Source organism: Pelodiscus sinensis, chromosome 10 (genome assembly GCF_049634645.1).
Source record: "Pelodiscus sinensis isolate JC-2024 chromosome 10, ASM4963464v1, whole genome shotgun sequence".
In the NCBI taxonomy this organism is placed as follows: Eukaryota; Metazoa; Chordata; order Testudines; family Trionychidae; genus Pelodiscus; species Pelodiscus sinensis.
This window is the reverse complement of record NC_134720.1, coordinates 3607802-3626411: the sequence shown is the minus strand read 5'-3', so window position 1 is coordinate 3626411 and position 18610 is coordinate 3607802. Positions and strand designations below refer to the sequence as shown.

General features: G+C 58.1%; 1 protein-coding gene across 1 annotated transcript; it reads right to left on the bottom strand.

Annotated features, from left to right (window-relative positions):
* Positions 1–4021: 4021 nt before the first annotated feature.
* Positions 4022–17602, bottom strand: TMEM41A (transmembrane protein 41A). Its single transcript, XM_075937356.1, has 5 exons — positions 17446–17602; positions 12072–12225; positions 10698–10859; positions 9082–9220; positions 4022–8504 (listed from the first exon to the last, which is right to left on the bottom strand). The coding sequence occupies exons 1-5, from the start codon at positions 17529–17531 to the stop codon at positions 8281–8283; spliced, it is 765 nt and encodes a 254-aa protein (XP_075793471.1). The 5' UTR covers positions 17532–17602; the 3' UTR covers positions 4022–8280.
* Positions 17603–18610: the final 1008 nt, after the last annotated feature.

The window sequence follows — 18610 nt, the reverse complement described above, 5'->3', positions numbered from 1 at the left end:
GCCCGTCCCGGGCGTGTTGTCCGGGTGGTGTCGTCTCTGCCGCATTTCTACGAGCTGCTTGACAGGCTGATGCGTTAGTGTCTTTGAAGAGACACTGCAGCTGGGCCAGTGCCTGGAAGCCCCGGGGCTGCTCCCTGTCCCTAGAAAACTCCGAGGGAGAGCAGCAGAGCAAGCGTTTCTGCCAGCGTGCTCCCTGCCAAGGTGCAAGCAGACCATGCCCCAGTCACCGGCCTCCCAGGCTTCCACTACCCTCCTCGCTCTGGGTGTCACGGGGACACGTTTCAGCGGTGCCCTCTCCCCTGGCCTCCGCTCAGTCTGCTCCCTCCGCGCCCGGGACCTCTCACCAACAGCACCAGCAGAAACCGCAACTGCTCTGTGACGCCGGCGGTCACATGTCCGGAAACGCCGATACCTAAACCCCCCCCCCTCCCCCCCCGGGATGGGTTCGGCAAGACCGTATGTGAGCACTCACACCCGGGCAAGGCTGCGTGTTGGAAGTATCCAGAGCCTGGGGCCACGGGCTTTTTGAAGTCCGTGCGGCTTGGTGCTGGGTGCACGCCAGAGCGCGGCTGCGGCAGGGTGCTGGGGTCTGCCCAGCCGCCCACTGTCCCCGCCTCTCCGGCGGAAAAGAGGAGGTGGAAAGAACGGCATTTGTAAAAGGAGACCGACCAGGCCTCCCTGCCTTAGTACCAGGGTCCGACCTAACCTCAGCTGGGATGGGACCATGCTAAGGGAGCAACCGATCAGAACCGCGGGTCAGGAGACGCGTCTGAGTCTGTCCACCACTTCCCCAAACGAGGCCGCATCATCAGCTGGGCAACTCCCCAGTCACGTTATTAACTCACTTAATGCCCCTCCACAGGGACATTTAACCCCGTGGGATCACTGACATGTTGGGGGCCCAATGGCAGGGCCCGGTGCCTGCTGCCAGCTTCCTTCAGTTGACAGGGCCTCAAGGCGTCCCTCCCCCAGCCCTGTACATCGCGGAGGCCCTGCTCTAGGGGGACTTGGGACCCTGGTGCATGAGGGCGTGCAGGGCTGGGCTGGGCCGGAGCACCGTTCCCCCAGCACTTTTCAGTTCACGCCCCAGAGGCTGGGGTGAGGCTCAGCCCCTGGAGGGAGCTAGACTGGCTGAGTGAGCGCCGGGGTGGCACCTGCAGGAGCAGCAAGGAAGCAACGAGGACTGAGGATGACGCTCACCTGGACAGGGCTGGTGCATGGCCGGGGGCTGAGGGCAGACGGGCTGCAGGGAGGACTGGAGTCACTCTGAGGCCAGGCGGAGCAGGCCCACGGGGAGGAGTCTGCTAGAGGCAGTCCAGGCCAAGAGTAGGACGGTGGGGGACGGATCTTAGCTGCTGCCGGTAGGCGCCCTGGGCAGGCTCCATTTTCCCTACCCGCCTCTGAGGAAGTGGCACCATTGATGGGCAGTGAATGGGGTGGCAGTAGAGAGACACACATGGGAGAACGGCAGTGACCTGCCCGGAGGCCCAAGCCATGAAGAGGGAGCTGCTGAGTCCGAAGAGAGACCTTGAGCCCCCGCAGGAAGGAGCATCAGGCTGGCACGAGGGGGGCGCACGGGTTCTGCATTGCCATGCTTACCCCGCAGGTGCCCTGCTGCCTCGTGGACTCTGCAGCCCGCGTTAGGCGCCTAGGTTCCTTGGACCAGCTATGGAGAGAAACGGGGCTGAAGCATGGGGCTGTGCGGAGCCGCCTGCTGAGCCGCCGAACCAGCCAGCAGGTGAGGCCCAAGAGCAGCGAGAGTCTCAGCCTTGCGCTCCCGCGAGCTGGGCTCCAACGTTGGGCTGGAGGGAGGCGTCTCTCCTGACGCGGGATTCTCTGTGACCTGAGCTGGGGCAGAGCTTTACCTCCTCCCTCCCCCTGAAAAAGGGAAGGTGCTAGTGGTCCCATTGCCTCTTCTGCCGCTAGCTGGGGAGAGGGGTCTAGCGTTCATGGGAGACGGAGGCGCCACGTCCCCCTTGGCCTGGGAGATGGAGTTCGAACCCCGTACATTTGGCGTTAGGATTCAGTCTCCTCCCAGGCACTGCCCTGACCTCTGGCTTGAGTCGCTTTCTCTTGCCTGGGCCCATGCCCACTGCAGCATGTTAGGCAACGCGCAGCAGCATGATGAGGAGACACGTTCCCCAGACGCTCCACAGCTCCGTGGGTTGGGCACTTGGCTGGGTTCCTGACCCTGCTCCGCTCTGGCAGAGGAAGGAACTGAACCTGGGTCAGCCACAGCCCAGGCAGCTCGACCCCCTTCTGCAGGGGCGGGTGCACCAGTGGCTAGACTTTAGGCAGGCCTCTGAGCCTGCCTCCTGCGCGACTGCTTTGCCGAGCTGTGAGTCCTGGCACCCGCCGGGGAGAGGAGTCGCCCAAGCGATACTCAAGAGGAACATGGGCTCTGGGCCAAGAGGTGAGTACGTACAGCTGAGCTGCTGGCTGGCAGCGCCATGATGTAACTACTCACCACCTTCTTGGGGGACGGGGATACCAAATTAGGCCCCCGCGGTGGCATGGAACCTCACAAAGGGGAGCTGCACAACAATGAAGACTCTAGGCCAGTGGTCACCCACCAGTCGATCGGGATCTACTGGTCGATCTTGGAGCCTCTGACGGGATCGTCACTGGTTTGGCCACGGGCTACAAAGCGCAGCACTTCAGCTGCCCCTCCCCCCCACACTGCTGCACATCTCCTGCCCTTTGCCTTGGAGCTCCCCGTTCCGCTGGGAGCCTCCTGCTTGCAGCACAGAGCAGGGAAGGGAGAGGAGGGGTGCTGATGTCAGGGTGTCCCCTCTTCTACCCTGTATTCTATCTCCACAGAACGGGGGAGGGGGAAGGGTGGGGGAGGTGCAGCACAACAGGGCTTGGGATGGGGGAGTTTGCTGGCAGCTTTTGAGAGCAGGATGGGGCCAGGGCAGGGGGGAGCCTGCCTTAGCCCCACTGCACCCCCACCCAAGGTAAGCAGTGTCCAGCTGGAGACAGCTCTGAGCCCCTGCCCCAGTCATGAACCCCACCTGCACCCAAAGGCCCTGTCCTCGCCTTGAGCCCCATGGAACTAAACTCCTTTAGAGACCCTACCCCCCCCACACCAATTCTCTGCCCCAGACTCAGCTCAGAGCCTCCGTGCACTCCAAATCCTTAGCCCAAGACCAGAGCCTGTGCCCCTACCCTCTGCCCCTGCCTGGTGAAAGGGTGGGAGGAAGAGAGGACAGAGTGCAGGGGCAAGGCCTTGGAGAAGGAGCATGAAGAGGCAAGGGTATTCGGGTTTGAGGTAGATCTTACATTGCACTTAGAAAGGTGGGAGACCACTGCTCTAGGCCATGCCTACGTGACCACATTGCCGGCCTAGGTTACATTAGCCTCTGTGGGGAACAGCCTTCCTTGGAGGCTAGGAGTCCGGGGGGCGCAGAAAGAAAATTCCAGGTTGTGTCGGTGTTCCCAGAGCAGCTGGAGGAGCCCCAGTTTTGGGGCTCAAGAAACCACCAGTGAGTGGTGGCGTCGCCTTGCAATGCAGGTTTGGGATGATGAGCATCAGCTGCAGAACTTCTGGCTGGACTCACCCCAGCCCTCCTGGGCAGGGACATCACAGCACGACCTGCACGGTTGGCTAAGAACCCAGCCACGCCAGACTGCGCCGCCTCAGTTGCTTTGAAGCCAGAAACCCAGCATTAAGGGCAGCTGCCAGGCACGTGTGCAGTGCCACGAGTCCCTGCCTGCCGTGCACGACTGTGCCGCTGGGCAATAGGGCCAGCCCGAGAAAAGGGCTGTAGGGGCTCAAAGTGCAGCTTGATGGCTCAGGGAGACGGCAAAAGGGCATTTTAATAGGGAGCCAGGGTGGTGCATGTTGCTGCAGGGCGCTCAGCCTGGACTTGGCTCTTTTCCAGCCCAGCGTGACTCCTGTGATTGCTGGGTGTAGGAAACAGAACACGGTCCCAGCGCCTGTGGGGGTGTCTGCATGCTGGCCTGGGGCAGGAAACGGGCCACAGTCAGTCAGCATCTGTGGTGAACCAGTACAAATGGATTCTGTTCCAAAGTGGGGGTTTTATTCTGTGCTGGGAACCAGGCAAATCCAACATTTTGCACGTAAGGAATTCAGGAAACAAAGGGGAAAGGACAGTCACTTGTGGGTCACGGGTCCGTTCGCCAGCCGTGGCTCTCACAAGTCAGCGCACCGGCAGCTCTGGGAGCCTTTCAATGCCCCCATCCGGGGGAATGGGCGGGGCCGTGCCGCTCTTGCTCGTGGTCCAGCAACTGGGGAGGTTCTGACAATGGATTTGCCGTGGGTGTCTCAGATCCGCAGGTTCCTAAGTCAGCAGCATCTTTGCTACCTGAGAAGCCCCACTAGGTGCTAGTGCATCTCTCCTTTCCCTAGGCCTGTCCCCTCCTGCTGTCTGCAAGGGCTACCCTCCAGGGCCTAGCCGCATTCTCCAACACAGCACAGGTTTGTGGGAACTCCTGCCACAGCCACTGCCCCGTATCTGGCTTAGGTGAGAGGAGGGGGAGACCCTGAAGGTCCCACAGCAACAGCTCCAAGTAAAACTAAACAATATAAAGAAACTGAAGGGGAGGGGCAGCTTCCTTTCCACCAGGCCTTGGACAGCTGCACGCACACCGCAGTGGTCAGTGTAGAGCCTGGTAGAACATCACCTGGAGGCCAGCAACAGCTGATGTAAGTAACACTGTCAACACTGGCGCGCTGTCACCAGTGACTGCGCCACTCGGGCAGGTGGTGTTCAATCAGCGTAGTGGAGCAGTTTGGTCAGCAGGAGTGAAATTGACACAGACACTTCCAACTGCCTTGCCTCACCCTAACTGTAGCGTGGAGACCAGACCCACGTTAAACTAATTCATCAAATGCCTGTGAACTGTCTGGATACTTTAAAAAACCATAATAGAGGCTTAAAAACCAACAGTGACCAAACAGGTATTGCGACAGCTGAACAGCCTAAGAGAGATGGTCAGAGACAAAAGGTGTATCTTAAAAACTGGAAGTCTCCTACTGAGGAAAATAAAAAGGACTCTGGAAAGTCAAGTAGAAACAGGGCTAAGGCCGGCCAAAAAGAATTTGAAGAGCAACTAGCAAAAGCCAGAAAACTAACAGGGGATCTCCATGCAGCTCTGAAGGGATCTCCATGCAGGTGGACAGAGCTGTTCCAGTAGCCATGGTGTACTGGGATTTCCAGGCCTTGGACAAGGTCCCTCTCCAAAGGCTTTTAAGCCAAGTGAGCTGTCGTGGGAAGGTGTCTCGTGGATCAGTAACTGGATAAGGTAGGAAACAAACAGTAAGAAGAAATAGTCCCTTTACACAGAGGAGAGAGGTAAATCGCTGTCCCCCAGAAGCCTGGGAGACCAGGGCTGTTCAGGGTTCACAAGTGATCTGGAAAAAGAGGAAGGCAGTGAGGTGGGAAAGGGTCTAGATATGAAATTATTCAAGATGGTTAAGTCCAAAGAAGACTCCGAAGAGTCACCGAGAGCTCTCAAACTGTGTGACTGGGCATCAAAATGGCCAGGGCTGCCCCATGCATAGGCAGAATACTAGGCTGCGTAAGACACCCCCAGGACACCTGAGAGCAGCCAGGCATTTAACCCTCTCCTTGCTGGACTCCCCAGGTAAGTGCCATGGGGAGCGGATGGGAAAAGTGTGTGAGGCACCTGGCTGGGGGTAGGAAAAAATTACTTGCAGGGGGTTGCATAGGGCCCCATAAATTCTAAGGACAGCTGTGAAAACGGCAGATGAAATCCAGTGTTGATAAATGCAAAGTAATAAACGTTGGAAAATACAATCCCACCTACCGCCACAAAATGATGCCATCTAACTGGCCTGTTCTTGCTCCAGAACGATCCTGGAGCCAAGCAGGATAATTCTCTGAAAACATCTGCTCAACGGGCCACAGCAGGAGTATGAAAAATAAACAGGACATTCGTAAAGGGATAGAAAATCAGAGCGTCAATATCCTGTCGCCTGATAAATCTGTGCGGCACGGACACCTTGAATCCTGCCAGCAGGTCTGGCTGTGCCCTCTCGAAAGAGGAATCAGAACTGGAAAAGGTACAGAAAAGGGCAACAGCAATGACAGGGAGTAGGAACGGTTTCCATGAAAGGAGAGACTGAAAAGACTTGGACTGTTCAGCTTAGAAAAGTGGGGGATAAGGTGGGGACTAGGGCAAAGGTTGATAAAAATCACAAATGCAGTGAAGAAAGTGTGGTATTTGCCCCTTCATGTAATGAGAACCTGGGGGCACCTGATGAAATTAACAGGCAGCAGGTTTAAAACAAAAGGAAGCACTTCACAATCCATCTGTGGAACTCCTTGCCAAGGGATGTTAAGGCCAAAAGTGTAACTGGGTCCCAAAAGCCTTAGGCAAGCTTGTGGAGGGCCGGCCCATCAATGGCTATTGGCCCAGCTGGCCAGGGATGCAATTCCAGGCTCTGGGTGTGGCTAGCCTTGGACTGCAGTACTGGGATCCGATGCTGGGATGAATCGCTCAATAACTGCTCTGTCCGCTCCCTCTGGGGCACCTGGCATGGCCACTGTCCAACGACAGGCCGCTGGGGGAAGTGGGCAGCTGGTCTCACCCTGTCTGGCTGTTCCTAGGAGGCAAGTGAGGGAACTTGGTCTGAGGCTCCAGCTGGGCGCTGGTGTGAGTTAGCCAGGGTAAGCGGGGGGAGGGTTAGAGGATCAGAGTGCTGGACTCTGGCACCTAAAGCAGCTGTGAGTTGCCTACCTGCCTCGGTGGGTCTGGCCTGAGATGTTTTGGCCCAAATACTCCTTCTGGGGCATGCTCTTTATTAGGGGTGTTAAGCGGCTAACCAGGAAGCACGAGGCTTACTGGTTAACCAGCCCCTGCCGGTGAACTCTGCTGGCAGCCGCCTAAAGCAGCCCCAGCCACAGAGGGGCTGGTGGGCTGGGCAGTGGGACCCCACGGCCCTGGCAGGCCCTAAGTGAAAATGGTTACCCGCTAGCGTTTAACTGACTGTCTTAACCTCCCTGTTTACACTGTAGGCACTGGCGCTACACGAGCGGCTCCCGCCGACTTCAAGAGGCCAGCCTGATGGCCGTGAACTCGGAATCCCGCAGGCCGGAGGGAACGCCAGCCAGCTTGGTGGCTCTGGACAAGGTTTTAGAGCGGGATAGAGACTGCCCGGTAGGGTGTAGCATGTCCCCTGTGCCAGGCGCTATCCCAGGAGGCGTCAAGGGCAGTCAGGGTACTGAGCAAAGGCCACAAGAGGCGAGTTTATGCTCTGGAGATTTCCCTGCAGGGAAGTCCAGGCCTTGGTTTGAAGCCCTGTCAGGACGAGGCAGGCCCCGAAAGGCTAAACACGGACACAGATCTGCTGCTGCCCCAGACGCGTGGCTTGGGACGAGACAGAGAGAGGTTCCCTGGGAATGCTGCTGCCCGGATTCCTCTGTTCAGAAACAGGCAGGTAAAAGCCCCAGGGCTGAGACGTGACCAGGTTTAGCGGAGGATTCGTGCAATTAGGAACCACGCGCCAGTGAACCCGGAGGCGGGCTCTGCCGCTCTCAGGCAGGCTCTTCCCGGGTGCAGTCGCATTATGGAAGCGGCAGGTTTGGGACCTGCTGCTGAACACGGGGGATTTATGGAGCAAGGCTGCGAGGGCCGAGAGGCAGTGGGCTGCCCGGGATAGGAGGGGCCGCCATTCCCAGCCTCAGGGACACGGAAGAGCACAGCCCGGGACGTGCTAAGGAGGGAAAGGCGCCAGAGGAGCAAGGAGCAGTGGCAGGAAAGCGGCCGGGCTGGGCAGCAGTGTTGCCTAGAAGCGCCCTGAGCCAGAAGGAAGGGACGGGCCAGCAAAGACAAGTCTGGCCTGGGCTCCAGCCTGGGTATGGAGCCTCCCTGCTAAGCCCCCAGGCGCCGTCACTGGCAGTGACGCCTGCAGCATTGACAGCCCCGCTGCACAGCGCCCGGCGCCGGGAGCAGGGATACGCAGCCCAGCACGAGGCTCAAGCGCCGCCCACCAGCACGAGCCCAGCTCCCCCGCGCTCTGCTCCAGCACCAACCCGCTTGCCCCAGGGCCTGTGGCGACTCCTAGTGCCCGGCAGGCAGGCGCTTCCGCCTGGCACCGACACTTTTCCTAGGCTCACTGGCAGCGCCCCGGCCAGTCCCGTCTGCACAAGCACCACTGGAAAGGAGACCAGCCCGCCTCCACCCGGACTCAACAGTCGCTGTGCTCTGGCCTGGCCCGGGAGGCAGCAATTAAACCAGCTGCTGGCCCCACAAGGCCCAGTCGGACGCTGTGAGCAGCTGCGCCCCCGCCCGTCACGTGCTCTTGCTGCCGTTGCGCAGGCCAACGCCCTGGGCCTTTGCGTCCAGTTTCAGGTGTGTCCGGCTGAATTTCTTAATCAGGGTCCCCGGGAGCAAGGCCGCCACGGCCATGGCCAGCAGCTGCAGCAAGGTGCCCCACGACCACAGGGCATCCAGGGAGGTGATCTGCGAGAGGATGGCGCCCGTCTGCACACAGATGAAGTTATAGGGGATCAGACCTGGAAGAGTCAGCGGGAGAGGCCAGTTACTGGACAGCCGTTCCTACTGCCACGTGTGCGCTCCCGACGGCTCTGGCCAGGCACCCGCAGGGCACAGGGTCACACTGGGTCACCTCTCCCCTGCCACCAGCGAGAGCACAGCTCAGTGCTCCGGGGGCTCGCTTGCTTCGCTAGCACGGAGGGAGACTGACCCCCCGAAGCAGGAGACAGGCTATCCGCCCTGGGGAAGGCTTTCTGGGCAGGCTGCGCCACATCTGATCTGACACAGCTGGGGTCCTGGCTCCACTCCCAGCGCCTGACGCAGCCACGGCTGTGCAGCGACCAACAGGGCAGTGCCGGTAGAGAGGCCGGCACACATGGGGCTGGGCCAGGAGCGAGCTCCTGCAGGGCTAAGACACGGGTTTGTGCCGCCGGGGATAAAACGCTCGGGTTGGACAGCCAAGCAGCAAGGCCGTCTCCTACACGCTCCTTAGGAACCATCGTCCCCCAACAGCAAACCCAGACACACTGCTAGCAATGCGCTGAGTTCTCCCCAGGACCAGCCACGGTGCCCCGAGAAGAGGTCACCCCGTCTTACCGAGAAGGACGGAGAAGAAGAACTGAGAAACTGGGATGTTCAGGATCGGAGACGCCAGGTTCAGAAACCAGTTGGGGGTCATGGGGAAAAGTCTCAGAAACAACAAGAAGAAAAACAAGCTGCTCCTGTTCTGCTCCACCTGCCATGGGACAGAAAAGCAGGTCAGCGCTGCCCCGGACGCCTGCCGGCCATTTCAATAAGCTCCCGTCCGGAATCCAACCGAACCCGCCGTGGCTCCGCTCCCCCGAGCCAGACACCCCGTGGCTGGGCCAGTTCCCGGGGCGTGACGGGCCAGTGGAGCGGGGGTCGCTGGCAAAGAGACGGGAGCTGAACCACCCCTGGCAGCTGCACCTTCCCCTGCTTTCCCGCAGAGCCATTCGGTTCCCAGCCGCTCGGGTCTAACGCGGCAGCCGAGTCACAGCGCAGAGGGGCAGGATGAGCGCGCGGCCTTAGCAGCTCCTTACGGCCCGAGCGCGCCTTTTGCTGTGCTCGGGCAGCAGCACGGGGGACAGAATCAGGGTGTGATCAGCCAGATGCAATCCACACCCGCAGGGCAAGCGCCGGCCAACACTTAACCCTCCTTCCCCGAGACAACTCCCACTAGGCAACGCTGCCTGGCAGCAGCACCTGCACGCTTGGGCCTTAGGAAAAGGCCTGGCTGGAGCGCTCCCCAGGCCGTGCTTGGGTATCGATCCACGCTAACAGCTCAGAGAGCCTACAGGAGGCTTTGCACTTAGTGCCCGCACTGGGGGAGGGGGGGGGTTGGTTAAAAAGGAAGAGGCCAATGCAAGCCCCTCCCTCCTGCACCAGGCACCTGCCACTATGCGCCACTGCCTCCCTCAGCCTCCAAGCTGCATTCACCACGTTATCCTGCAGTTACAACCAGGCCGACGCTCCCGTGAAGCGAATATCAGCCAGCCCCGGGCCTTGCCCCGTTTAAGCAGACCCAAGGCGGGGGTGGGGTAAAGCAGCTTCCAGCCCAGGAAACATCCCCGCTCCGCTCACAGGCGGCCCTCTCGGGGGACAGCAGGCAGGCCGGGCACCAGGGCAGGAGGTCCCTGGGCGGAGTCAGGCATTGATCTTTAAATGGGAATACGGAAACTGAGTCTACTCCAAGTTCCCACTTGCAGAATTCAGCCGTTGCTTGCGGGCCGACTCCCGGGAGCACCGAGCTTCCCTCCCTCGCTCCGTTTCCACGGCATTCGGTTCCTGCCGGCTGTACGGGTCCAGCAGGCTTACGGCCGAACGAGCCCGTTTCTGCCTGGGCATCCAAGTGACTTACCAAGCTCCGGCGAGTCGCCCTGCCTGGAGGGAGGTTGCTAGGACGTTGGGAAAGCAGCACAGAGTGACTGACCAACATGGACCCCCCCAGCCGCTCTTCCAATTCCTTTTCAGAGCAAGCTGGGCTGACGCTAGAAGGCCCGGCCATGCCCGCACAGACCCTGCTGCTTACGGTTTGGGTCCAGCGGACGGGTACCAAAGCCAGAAGGACGCAGAGGACTAAGGACCCACAAATCCAGGGCCTGGACTAAGGAGCAGCCACGGGGTCGCTTGCGGCTCAGCTCTGGTCAGCCGTCCCCGGGCCTGAGCAGAGGGGCTAGCAGGGATCTCTTTACCTTCTTTTGCAGCATGGCCACTCTCTCAGGAAACCAGCAGACCACGAACTGTTTCCCAAAGGACGCGGAGAGCAGGTAACAGCAGGTGGCACCCACCGACGTCAAAGCAGAGCACAGCAGCAGCCCCGTCCATGGTCCAAACAGAGCTCCAGCGAGGATGTTCTGGCAGAACAGAGGCAGGGGCTGAGACCTTACGACTAAGACTGGAGCAAAGCATCGAGCCAGGGGTACGCCATCACAGCCAGCCCAACCTTCCTGGGCCACACAGCGGCCAGGATAGGGACCCAGCCGTCCCCTTTTCTCCCCTGGGGTGCGGCGCCAAGGCCAGGTGTGCGCTTTCGGTATGAACGCTCCAGCGGCAGGCGCGCCCATCCAGACAAGGCTGGGAGCTGGGGGCATGTCGACCACGCCAAGGCAGGAGGGAGCCCTGATACCTTCACATGAGCCCTGGGCACACGTGGGGCAGGGCAGCACTGAGCTCTGTGTCCGTGAGGCGCCGCCATAATGCAAGCGGCCACATTGCCTGGCTCAGGGCAGGAGAGCTGCGTCCGGACTGAGCACCGCAGTCCCGTCCTCGAGTCCGGGAGCTTTGCTGCCTCAGGGAAGAGATTCACCCACTTGTTCCCTCAGGCTAGGCTTGCAAGGCACCACGCTCGGGTTACCCCAGCGCCTGCACTGTGCAGCCAACACCTTAGCATCAGCCGACGACCGGCCCAGGCCCACAGCCACCTGGGCTGCCGCGGAAACGTACCAGCGAGGGAGCATATACAACCGATATACAGCTCTCCGGGGGCAGGAGCCAGGAAGAACCAGCCCGAGAGCGCCCAGCCCAGCAGTCTGGCAACCGACCAAGGGCAATGGTTGGGCGGGAGCCTGCAGACACTGACTCTGACCTCACCCCTCAATATTCATTGTCTACCTCTACAATACAGCTAAAAACGAGTCACCCCAGAGCGTGTGTCTGGAAAGCCTGGCCGTGTGGCGTCTGGGGAGGGGGGTCGCCGTCGAGCTAGAGGAACAGCGCACAAGCTCCCTGTGCGAGGCTCTGACCCTGGCGCTACACACGGGGGGATAGAAAACAGCAGGGACGAGCAGCCTCCTCACTAACCCTGGATGGTTCACCCCCTGCAGAGTTTGGTATCTGCCGCCGGCTGGTCCATCTAGTCCCCAGGTGAGGGGCGGCCTAGGCATGTCTCAAGCCCCGGCACGCTCCAGGGATGGCACAAAGCCTACAGAGCAGAGCCCAGGCAACCGGGAGGCGAGAGGACGGGCCAGGATGGGGGTTCCCAATCAGCGTGAGAGACCAGGGACTGGAAGACCCCCGGCAAGAGCAGTGAGGGACAAGGAAGCGCGCAGGCGCGATGGGCTGCGTACCAGGAAGCTGGAGCCGGGGATGGCGAAGGACTGCTTGTAGAGGTAGGCAGCGCAGAACAGCAGCAGCACGTAGTTCTGGTGCTCTTGCTTATAATCCTGTAGAAACTCAGCAAGCTCTCGCAGCTCCTCCAGGTCCGACGGGAACTTGAGGGACCTGGGAAGGAAGAGAATCACCCAGCTAAAATAAGAACACAAGGTCCATCTAGCCCAGTGTCACCGCCCAGGCCAAATAGCTGCACCTCGTTTTACAGATGGGGAAACCGAGGCAGATTAGGTGACATCAAGTCGGAGAAGTCTGTGGCACACTGTCTAGTGACTCAGGGACATTCTCCTTTGAATACCCGGCTTCCTAGGAAACCTCCCAGCAGGCTCTGGACCGACCTAGGACTTGTCTTAACATGAATAGCAGTGCTACACGGCAGAGCAGGTTCCTGCTTTATCTACACAGAGCCCCCACTTGGCTGGACAAGTGTTCCCAGGCCTGACCTTCGGTGCTGCTCAGCCGACCCCGGCAGCCTGCATAGAACAAGCTGAAACTGCCAGAACCGGAGAGCGTTTTCCCCACCTGCTCTTCAGCAAACCAACAACGAACTGTCCGTTTTTGCATCCAGCCTGGAGCAGGACTGAAAACGCAGCGTGCGGGGCAGCGCTAGACGGGCCTGGCGCCAGTGCACAAACACTGTGTGGCTTGCGAGCAACTGACATTCCTCGCGGGGGCGGGGCCGGAGCCCCCGGCACTGGGATTACTTGGCCACCGCAGTGCTGACTATCCCCGGTCACTGCGGCCCAGCTCAGACTGCCGGCTACACGCTGGACGTGGTGTTTGTGCTGAGGCTGGAGGTGTGACAACTGGAGAGATTTCCCCTCGCAGGGACTGATCGCTGCATGCTGTGATTTAAGGCTGGGGCACCAACGTTCCCTGTAAGCTGGGTGCTTGTGCGGCCGATCAGGAGAGATACGAATGCCGCCCAGCTGATTAGCAGCGTGCCCAGCTAGGTTTCTGTTTCTATTGGTGGTGCACATTCGCATGCGCCTTGGTGCATATACAAATTATTCAGCATCTGGATGGAAAATTTAGAGTGAAATTTGCTAGGCGCTTTGATGGCTCATCCCCAGAGATCAATTGGACCTGGTCATTCTTGAGGAAGAATATTATTCAACCAGCAGGCTGGTGTGACCAGGACTGTACGCTGATCTTTTATCTTCCATTGTTGGGTAGGTGCTGTGTATGTCTTCCTCAGTTTCCACCTCGCGTGTCGTCATGGTTCACATCGATCCTCCGGCAATGGGTGGAGAAAGCTCAGGTAGCAGGAACCTCACAATGAACTGGACAAACTGCTTCAGAAAGTGACTTGAAATCTCATCTTTGCTTCCCCCACGGTGTCCCCCAAGTCCCTATCAGATGGTTTATGCCGATGAGCAAAGGAACATCTTTGTGAGTGCAAACGATGCTCGGTGGCAAAAGTCTTTGCTCAGTGGCAATTACAAGTCCCTCCCCCATTGTTGATAAACTAGGCAAATATAACTTAGATAGGGCCACGATAAGGTGGGTGCATAATTGGCTGGATAACCGTAGTCAGAGAGTTGTTGTTAACGGTTCTAAATCCTGCTGGAAAGGGATAACAAGTGGAGTTCCTCAAGGGTCTGTTTTGGGACCCGTACTGTTCAATATCTTCATCAATGATGTAGATATTGGGATAGAGAGTACTCTTATTAAGTTTGCAGATGATACCAAACTGGGTGGGGTTGCAACTTCTTTGGAGGATAGGGACATAATTCAAAATGACCTTAGCAAGTTAGAGAAATGGTCAGAGGTAAACAGGATGAGGTTTAATAAAGAGAAATGCAAAGTGCTCCACTTAGGAAGGAACAATCAGTTCCATACATACAAGATGGGAAGCGACTGTCTAGGAAGGAGCATGGCAGAAAGGGATCTAGGGGTCATAGTGGACCACAAGTTGAATATGAGTCAACAGTGTGATGCTGTTGCAAAAAAAGCAAATATGATTCTAGGTTGTATCAACAGGTGTGTTGTAAGCAAAACTCGTGAAGTCATTCTGCCGCTCTACTCTGCACTAGTTAGGCCTCAGCTGGAGTACTGTGTCCAGTTCTGGGCGCCACATTTCAAGAAAGATGTGGAGAAATTGGAAAGGGTACAGAGAAGAGCGACAAGAATGATTAAAGGTGTAGAGAACATGACCTATGAAGCCAGGCTTCATGAACTGGGCTTGTTTAGTTTGGAAAAAAGAAGATTAAGGGGGGACATGATAGCGGTTTTCAAATATCTAAAAGGGTGTCACAAGGAGGAAGGCGAAAATTTGTTCCTCTTAGTTTCTGAGGACAGGACAAGGAGTAATGGGCTTAAAGTGCAGCAGGGGAGGTTTAGATTGGACATTAGGAAAAAATTCCTAACTGTCAGGGTGGTCAAATATTGGAATAAATTGCCAAGGGAGGTGGTGGAATCTCCCTCTCTGGAGATATTTAAGAACAGGTTAGATAGACATCTGTCAGGGATGGTGTAGACGGAGCTTGATCCTGCCTTGAGGGCGGGGGGCTGGACTTGATGACCTCTCGAGGTCCCTTCCAGTCCTATTATTCTATGATTCTATGATTGTTAGGAAACAGTTGTTACTCTATGAGCTTCTGGAGAGTTCACACTGAATTGTCTCAGGCTGGAAGGTACGACAGCCACACCCATTCCAGTCCAAGGGTTGTTGGGATCACCATGTTGCACAATCTACTCTCTGGACTGGCATCTGACCTGACTGGGTGAAAGCCAATAGGGCGACACATCCACTATTATCTACAAGGAAACACCCATAGAATGCAAGGCAGGTAAAGAGACAGTACATCTACAATCACTGCTATCAACCAAGCTCATACAGGAACAAGATATACAAAACCTACTCAGTTACCAGGTCTGTTCAAACCTGGAGAAACTCTGTTACAGAGAAAGATAAAAGGAGTTTAACAGAGGGAGACCTGTTCTTAGACGACATGGCCTGAATCCCACCTCCGAGCTAACTGCGCGTTAATTTACTCAGAGAAAAATCAAGGAGCCCATTTAACTGTCCCACTTTTTCGTCTTTGCTCCAAGCACTCGTTTACTTCTCTTCTCCCCAAAGAGCTAAAAAGAACTGGGCCTACACAGCTCATTTAAATATCAGCACATCCTTTCTATAGAACCAGACAGCAGCCTGAAAGATTTCACCATGTGCCTGGGGCCATCTGTTGGCACTCCGATTCCAGAGGGGAGTCATCTCCAGAGTCCTGAAAATCCACAGCTATCTGCAGACGTGGATGTGGAAATCTGCGGCTCATTTTTGTGAATCCAGATGCTGATACAAATTTTGCACTTGGTACCCTGCTAATCTGCAGATACTCGTGGGTAACTGCAGATGTGGATATCCACGGCTCTTTTTTGCAGCTACAGATGCAGACACGCCACTACTCATCTCTAGTTCTACCCCATCATTAAAGGGCTTTACTTTCCGTGCTGCACAGTAGAGTTCTGCACTTGGACAGTCAGAGATCTCTTCACACCACATTTTTTGGTTTCAGTAACAGCCAAAGCTAAATGCTTTCCAAACAGAAAAGAGGGCACAATCGCAGCCCCGAAAGGTGGGTAATATAAAGACAAGCAGACCCAGGCTAGGGAAAAGAGAGATAAAAATATTAGAGTGATCAAAATTTGCCTTATTGTTAAAATAACATTAAGCTAATAAGCCAGCTGGTCTTGCCCTGACAGCAAGGCAGAGGCAGGCCTGCAACCGGGTCAGATCCTCAGTGGGTATGATTCTATTGCCCTGTTGGAGCTATGACAATGTGCACCAGCTGAGGTTCTCCCCCAGAGCACAGGGGCCTTGAGAGCAAACTGAGGTAACACACCGCAAATGGTATGTTACAATCCACAGGTACATGATGCAATGAGAGCTGGTCCCTGCGGACAGGGTAACTATTGCTTGGCTTTGGCTTGTTTTCTGGGTGGTAATACCTGGTGTTGGGGCAGCGACAGGCTCAAAGCTGTCCAAACCTTTGAACAACAACTGTTAGGCGAGGTTAAAATCGAAAGGAACCCAACTAGAAATGGCTGGCACAGGTTTAGGCTTGGATGTGCTTGCTGTGAAAAAAGGAAGTTTGATTAACAGTTCCATGGCCTTGAACCTGCCTCGAGTGGTCACTTCCCAGGACCCTAGTGTCTCAGTGCTGAGAAGCAGAAGACCCTTTTGTGCAACAGAGGTGCCTCGAGTGGGATGTTCTCTTCGACGGTTCTCTGCTTCGGAATACACTCTTCTTAGGCCTCATCAGGCCCCAATAGGCTGCCTTTCAGGGGCCATTACACCCAGCTCCTTTTGCTGGGTCTCTTGGGAAGGCGACACTGAGGGCTGCTATTTCAGGAGCAAGGTGTTATCTTTCTACAGTGCTGCTCTAAGGACTAGGCACACTCTACACTTCAAAGGTTGACAGAGCTAAGTTTTCAACAAGTGTTACGCCGCCACCCCCCCCCCCCCCCAACCCTTGAGTGGCATAGTTATGCCACTGCTGCTGCCACTGCAAACGTCTGGGAATGGGAGAACACTATTAGCAGAGATGGGGTGGTCTTACACTGAGGGACAGGCATACTACCCTGGGAGATGGGGTGGTAAAATACTGATGGAAAAATTCCTAATCAAGGAGTACTACCATCGGAGATGGGATGGTCTCATATTGATGGAAAAATTCCTACTGCAGGGCTGCGTCTAGACTGGCAAGTTTTTCCGCAAAAGCAGCTGCTTTTGGGCAAAAACTTGCCAGCTGTCTACACTGGCCATTTGATTTTGCGCAAAAGCACTGACGTTCTACTGTCCGAAATCAGTGCTGCTTGCACAAATGCTTTGACGTTCCCGTTCGGGCAAAAGCCCTTTCCTGGAAATGTTTTTGCGCAAGAGGGCCAGTGTAGACAGCTAAAAACTGTTTTCCGCAAAAAAGCCCCGCTGGTGAAAATGGCGATCGGGGCTTTCTTGCGCAAAACCATCTCTAGATCGGCACGGACGCTTTTCTGCAAAAAGTGCTTTGGTGCAAAAGCGTCCGTGCCCAGCTAGGCGCTCTGTTCTGCAAATGCTTTTAACGGAAAAACTTTCCCGTTAAAGGCATTTGCGGAAATTCAGGCCAGTCTGGACCTAGCCCAGACGTACCCCCAGCGGCCCGGGGCAGCCTGCTCGCGGGCGGGGCGCTCCCTGCTGCGGGGGCATCTCTGCACCGCCACAGCCCCAGCCCCCGCCCCCAGCCCCGATCCGATTTCGCTGGCTCGCCGGGGCTAAACTTAGCTCGGGCCGGGCCCCGCCGCCTCTCGCAGGCGCTGCCCGCCCGGTGCCCGCAGCCCCGCCCCACCCACCTGGCGTCCCCGAGCCGCGCCGACAGCAGGTAGAGGCCGCAGGAGGCGGCGCCCAGCAGCAGCAGGAAGCCGCCGAGCGGCCGCATGGCGCGGAGCCGGGAGCGCGGGGGGCCGGCGCCGCGAACGGGCGGTCACGTGACGCGGGCTGGCCGTTCCTCCCGCCCCGCCCGAGCGCGATTGGCTCCCGGACGGCCTGAGGCCCCGCCCCCATGTCAGGCGGCGCGTGCGGGCCCCGCCCCCGCTCCGAGAGGAAGCGCGTGGCGCTCTCGCTCGGACTGGACGCAGGCGCGTGCCGGGGCAGCGCGCGAAAGGCACGTGGGGCTGGCGCGGGGCCGCCAACTGCCGCCCCAACCGCCGCACGAGGCGGGACCTAGAGAGCCGGGAGCCCCCCCCAGGTCTCTGCGGAAAGCGCTGCCCGAGCCCGGCGCGCGCTTCGTGGCTAAGGCTTCGCTGAGGGCTGCCCCGCCCCGCCCCGCCGGCCACGCACCGAGCCCCCCTCCCCGCCCCGCCCCGCCCCCGCCGGCCACGCACCGAGCCCCCTCCCTGCCCCGCCCCGCCCCCGCCGGCCACGCACCGAGCCCCCGCCCCGCTCCGCCCCCGCCGGCCACGCACCGAGCCCCCTCCCTGCCCCGCCCCGCCCCCGCCGGCCACGCACCGAGCCCCCTCCCTGCCCCGCCCCGCCCCCGCCGGCCACGCACCGAGCCCCCTCCCCGCCCCGCCGGCCACGCAGGGAGCCGCTCTCCCCGCGCCGCCACCTGTGCCCGCGCCAGGCCTCGCGCTGGTCTATTTGAAGCACAGGAGAGTGCTTTCTAAAAGCGCCTCCCCCAGCCTTGTGGGAGGGACGACTGGTCCCATGTCCAATTAATTACTGGGGACAACTAATGACAAAAGGGGCAAGGAGTGCGGGCTAAAGGTTCATAACTAGGGAGTCGGATGGGGACACTGAGCAGAGAACCCCGGACAGCGCCCACTGCTCCTCCAAGCTGTCGATGGAGCCAGTGGACGCCGCCAGAGGAACTCTGCCCGAATTCGTGACACGAGGGAGGAGCGGAAATAGGCCCCACAGTCGCAGAGAACCCCCTTGTCCAACATCTTACTCCTGGTGTTATAGATGGCAACCTTTGCTAGGGCCAGGAGTAGGTTGACGAGGAGGTCTCGTGACATT

What these genes read in the sequence shown, in the direction of transcription:
- TMEM41A (XM_075937356.1), bottom strand. Translation starts at nt 17,531, where the DNA reads ATGCGGCCGCTCGGCGGCTTCCTGCTGCTGCTGGGCGCCGCCTCCTGC. An exon ending in TGGCCATGCTGCAAAAGAAG is followed by an intron (nt 9,221 to 10,697) that starts GTAAAGAGATCC and finishes GTCCCATGGCAG; the next exon opens with GTGGAGCAGAACAGGAGCAG. An exon ending in CTTCTTCTCCGTCCTTCTCG is followed by an intron (nt 8,505 to 9,081) that starts GTAAGACGGGGT and finishes TGACTCTTCCAG; the next exon opens with GTCTGATCCCCTATAACTTC.